At 32.7% G+C, this 5875-nt stretch overlaps 1 protein-coding gene across 4 annotated transcripts in view; it reads left to right on the top strand.

Annotated features, from left to right (window-relative positions):
- Lrriq1 (leucine rich repeats and IQ motif containing 1) overlaps positions 1 to 5875 on the top strand; it is a 199146-nt gene that overhangs the window by 107 nt on the left and 193164 nt on the right. For all 4 annotated transcript variants that reach the window (XM_046419370.1, XM_058571322.1, XM_046419372.1 and 1 more), the window contains exon 2: positions 4649 to 4793. In XM_046419370.1, the coding sequence (XP_046275326.1) occupies positions 4653 to 4793 (141 nt within the window). In that variant the 5' untranslated portion in view covers positions 4649 to 4652. The remainder of the gene's footprint in view (positions 1 to 4648; positions 4794 to 5875) is intronic.

Genomic DNA, 5875 nt, shown 5'->3' with positions numbered 1-5875 from the left:
GTAAGTGAGCCAGACCCTTCAATGCTGAGATTTGGGTTGGGGGAGTCGAGGTCGAGCTGCGGAAGCGCAGAGCGAGGTGGACCCCCTGAGGCTTCCAGGAAAGGGAGAAACCGCGCGCCCAGAGAGAAACCGCGCGCGAGTCCGCTCACCTCGAGGCTCCTTTCAGTTCTGGAAACTCCCTTAGAACTTTTAAGATCCAACTTGGCCGCCTACGGAGCCTTTGATAGTTAACACCCCGCTTCCCTCTCCCCCACATCCTAAAATACACCAAGTGCCAGTTCTTTTCTTTTCCTCTCTCCTCCCCTCCCTCCCTTTCTCTTGCTTTCATGATTCCACACACAAATAATTTTTGTTACTTCGTGAAGTAGGTTTCCCTTCCTTTTTCTGTAGAGACCAAAGAGGGGAGTTACTTAAGCCCTGTCACTTTTGGCAGTTTCTCCACCTTCAAGCGTTTCCTTATCAATTTGAAATGGTTTGCCATCGCCAGTTTACTACGGGATTCACGAGAGCAGCCAGTCTTGTCCGGGAAGGAAACCACTAGCTGCAGGTGTCTGTTGACAAGTGCTGTAGGTGTAAAATACCCACCGGACTTCAAAGACTTAGTGTGCAGAACAACAGTGCAAATTTTAATTTTTATCTTAATAACTCATAACTTTTAGGGATGAGGATTTAGCTTAGTGGTAGAGTGAGTGCCTAGCGTGTTCATGGCCCAGTACCAAATAAATAAATAAATAAACAAACAAATAAATAAAATAGTGATAATAATACTTTATATTCATCATATGTTTGTTTGTTTTTGGTACCAGGGGATTGAACTCAGGGACACTCGACCTCTGGGCTACATCCCCAACCCTATTTTGTATTTTTATTTAGAAACAGGGTGTCACTGAGTTGCTTAGCACCTCCCTTTTGTTGGCTTTGAACTTTCCACTCTCCTACCTCAGCCTCCCCAGCCGCTGGGATTACAGGAGTAGACCATGGTGCTGGCCTATTCATTATAAGCAGAAATGATATTTGAATATTTGTTAAATAGGATATGTTAAAATTAATCTGCTTCTCTTTTTAAACAGTTGATGTGTAAAATGTAAATTTGCATTTGTGCTCAGATATGGAAACATTGGATGGGGCTTGTGTAAGGAACCTGAGATAAACAGAAGTGGAAATATAACGGAAATTATTCTTACCTTCACCCTATTTGCTTGCCCTTCTTTCTATATAAAGTTTCATGTACCTGTGCATTCTATTTTATAAGCACATTAACAAAGTCTAAAAAATTTTTTGCCTAAGAAAGCTATTGAATTACTTGGAATTAAATTATTAGTATTGTTCTGTTGGTTGTTTTGCTGTGTTTTGAAGGGAGAAGATTGTGGGAAATTGAATATTCTAAATGAGCTTTTAAAATTATGAAAATAGTGTATATTCATGTTTTTTTAAAAAATCAGTCAACATGAAGGTATGACATAACTGTTAAAATTCCCCAATTTCTTCAAGAAGTTTTTGTGTCTAAAAACTCTGTGTGTGTGTCTGTGTGTGTGTGTGTGTATGTGTGTGTAGTTACCAAAAAAGAGATTTTCTGTTGTCCTATTTTCTTGCCATTTGCTTTTTTTTAGTTAGTCCTTTTGGATACTTTCTTACAAGAATAATAGTAATTGTACCATTTTAAATAATTTGCACCATGTTCTATGGAGCCATAACTTATGTAACTTTGTGCATACTTAGTATAGCTTTAATTAAAATTTTATTAGATTTACAAGTGAGTACAAAAATGTTCTTGTACTCTGCAAATTCTCCCAATGGTAATATTTTGTTAATTATACAGTAATATAACCAGAATGTTGACATTGATAAAAATCTACTAATTTTATTCAGTTTTCCTTTATTTTATGTGTACTATGTTCTATGCAATTTTAATCATCTGAATAAGTTCATTTATCTTCAGCCACCAACACTGAATAGTTCTAGCACTACAAAATCCCTCATGATGGTGTTTTATAACTCATGCTCTCTCTAACACCTTAACTACTAAACTGTCCTCATTTATTAATTTTTCTGATTTCAAAATGTTACATAAATGAAATCATGTTTTTTACTTTTTAATCAACATAGTTGCAAGGAGATTTACTTGTATTGTTGTGTGTGTCAATAGTCCATCCCTTTGATTGCTGAGTAGTGTTGAATGGTATGGATACACTGGAGTTTATTTAATCACTCACCTGTTGAAGGACATTTGTGTTTTTTCATTTGGGGGCTAGTATGGATAAAGCTACTGTGCACATTTATGTAAAAATTTTGGTGTAAATCTAAGTTTTCATTTCTCTAGGATAAGTTCTTAGGATTTCAGCCAACACACATGGAATCAGTCTGATTAAATCACTTATTTGTGAAAGAAAGATAAGTGATATCTATCATTAGTGAGAGTCCCAGGGTTTTGGTCATGTTTTTATGGAGAGGAGGAACAAAGGAATAAAAAATGTATGATAAAGTAGTAAACACAGAAATAATGTACAAAACAATGTTCAGTAAGTAAGAAGTTTTTAGAATCAGCCTACAGGTAAAGTATGATAGTTTATTAGGGAGAGGAGCTCCTATTCCTGAAGGATGGATAAGAAGGGGATTCATGAAAAGAAATAGTGAAGTGAGGGTATTTAATCTTCTTTATTAACCACACTATACTTAATCAATGTATTTGTAGCACCCAGCACTGCTATGAATCCATGTTGCACATTCTCAAAAAGTTAGTTTTGAATTGAATGAGTAAAGGAATGAATTAAGGAAGGAATGGGGAAAAGGATAAGGAAGGAAGAAAAGAACAAGAACACAGGTAGAAAGGCCAGTGCCTTCAGGAAACAATGAAAGTTTGGAAGAGTGTATTGAAAAATAAAATAAGAGCTGATTGATATATTTCAAACTTTTAAAAAGTTTTTCTATTTGTTCTAATTACTTATACCTGACAATAGAATGCATTCTGATATATCATACGTAGATAGAGTATAACTTCTCATTTCTCTGGTTGTAAATGATGTGGAATTATACTGGTTGTGTTGTCATATATGCACATAGAGTAATAATTTCCAATTCATTCTACTGTTTTTCCTAGCTCCATATCCCCTCCCCTCGCCTACTCCCTTTGGCATAATCCAAAGTACCTCTATTCTTCCCTAGCCCCTGCCTTATTGTAAATTATCATCTGCACATCATAGAAAACTTTTGGCCTTTGTTTTTTGGGACAGGCTTATTTCGCTTTGCATGATACACTCCAGCTCCATCCTTAACCTGCAAATGCCATAATTTCATTCTTCTTTATGGCTGAGTAATATTCCTCTGTGTATATATATACAACACATTTTCTTTATCCATTCATCTATTGAAGGGCTATTGTGAGCTGCTATAAACATTGATGTGGCTATGTGACTAAGATCTACAGTAAATAAAAAAGTACTAATAAAATATATTTCATTTAACTCATGCATATGTGCATATGTATGTGTGTATTCATAACTGAAAAATTTTAAACAATTTTATCTTAATATATAGAATCATTATATTTTGTTTTCTAGGCTATCCTAACACTTCCTTTCCTTTCTCATCCTATCACTAAAACTTAGTGATTAAGAGTGAATAATTTCTTAATCAATTAATTTCTTGATCAATTAATGGGTCCTAACCTTCAATTTGAACACGATTGGACTAGGTGATGGCATACAGAGGGATTGTCGGATAGATAATGAACTCAGCTGAGTTGATACCATTTAGTAGTAGAAAGAGCACTGACTTTAAAATTCTTATATCTGACTTAAGATTCTGCCCTGTTACTTAATAGCATAATGATTTTGGACAGTTAAGTAACATCTTCAAACCTTGGTTTTGTCATATATACAAGGACTACAATCATCTTTATCCTGTTACATTTTTTTAATATTCGTAATTTACTTAAGTATCTTCTATTACCTGGCTTATTATAGATACTCTATATATGGAAACTAATGATGGTGGTAGTGAACTTGATAATGATGATGTGAAAATATGCTATAATACATTGCTGTGCCTATATCCATTACAAGCATTAACAATTTAAATAAAATAAACACTTAGGCTATTTCATAGTTTATAAAGTTTAGGTTATATGTATAATATTTAGATTGTCATATATTATCTGCCATTACGTGTCATGTTAGCAAAAGCTGTGGCTAACTATATCTATGACAGAATTACCAGCATTCTCAATGACTACAAAAAAGCCATATGCTTTGCCCATACTTAGATTATTATTTTCTAAGTATTTTAATCTCTAAATATTCAAAATATTCAATGTTGTTTTTATTAATTGGGCCCATGTGGAATTTTACTTTGAAATCTCTTGATTTTAGAAGGTAAGCCAGTTCATTCCATATTTTTTTCTCTTAAAAAAATATAAAATTAATATTAGATTTGAACATTTTATAGTCAAATATGTTTTTGAAAAGATAAGTGAATGAAGCGGTAAAACAATATTCTTTAACATATAGTACAATCATAATAAGGTATGATAAAAGTTTGTTAAAATAGGTTTGAATGAAACATGTTGGACTGATATGCAAAATTAAAGAACACACAATTTTTAGAGACATAATAGCCTCTTTATTTTTATTTTCTGTTTTTTAATATGAAGAGTGATGGAAGACAGTGATGATGATGATGCAAAACTCAAAGAAGAGATAGAAGCTGAATTGGATAAAATCAGTATTTCCTCCTTGGAACAAGATGAGGTTGAGAGTGAGTCAAACTCAGAAACTCAGAGTGAAGGTAGTGATGCAGTAAGTGTTAAGTATTGCATTTTTAAGCCTTTTAACACAAATGCTTTTCAGTAGGAATATTAATTTTCTTGGTATATTTTGTATACATATCTCATTTTTTTAGATTCAGGAATTACAAATTATATATGGCAGGACATAATAACATTTTGTACAATCCAGGTATCTTAAAAGACTTCTTAATCAAACAAGAAATAAAAAATCTCATGTAGGACAGAGGATAGAAGAGTACAGTTAATACCAGGAATTAGTTTATAACATTGAATTTTATTTGCTTTTTTGTAATGATAAGGGGAAAAGCAACATTTTTCTCTTTATCTTTGATATCTCTTCTCAAAATAAGCACTGAATTCTATTAGTGAACATGAAGAGAAAAAAATATGGTTGAAAATCTTAACTTATTAGAGGGAAACCCAGTATGTCAGAAAATATTTTATTAGATGAAATCAGTGTATGTAATGTTCTTCTGTATCAAAAACATCTAAAGTGATTCATCCGCATTGTATTTTTAGGGCCATCAATGAAGTTTTGTAGTCAAATAGATGTGGATTTCTAGTTTCTAGATTATTATTAAAATTACTCCTGATATGTTAAATATTTGCTGTTATTATGGCTATTTCTTTGTATCGTATTTTCTAACTAGTTATAATATTTATGGATATATTTACTGCATTTTTACATTTTGTAAATTACTATCACTGTATTTACTTAATTTGAAAATTTGTAAATATATTTACATAGTCCATATTGATAGATATTTTGTAATAATTCATGATTTTTTTAAGAAAGAGAGAGAGTGAGAGAGAGAGAGAATATTTTAATATTTATTTTTTAGTTTTTGGCAGACACAACATCTTTGTTTGTATGTGGTGCTGAGGATCGAACCCGGGCCGCATGCATGCCAGGCGAGCGCGCTACCGCATGAGCCACATCCCCAGCCCCTAATTCATGAATTTGACTAACTTTGTGTTTGATAGTCATAGAGTAAATTTTGGAAAGTATTAATTTCTTATATAAGTTATTGGTTCTTCTATTTGGTTCCTATATATATTTTGGAAAAAACTTTGCAATTTTCATTAATAGTT

This window comes from Marmota monax, unplaced genomic scaffold, assembly GCF_021218885.2.
Source record: "Marmota monax isolate L192 unplaced genomic scaffold, Marmota_monax_Labrador192_F-V1.1 WCK01_AAM20220418_F8-fsc00036, whole genome shotgun sequence".
NCBI classification, from domain to species: Eukaryota; Metazoa; Chordata; class Mammalia; order Rodentia; family Sciuridae; genus Marmota; species Marmota monax.
This window is presented reverse-complemented; position numbering and strand designations above follow the sequence as displayed.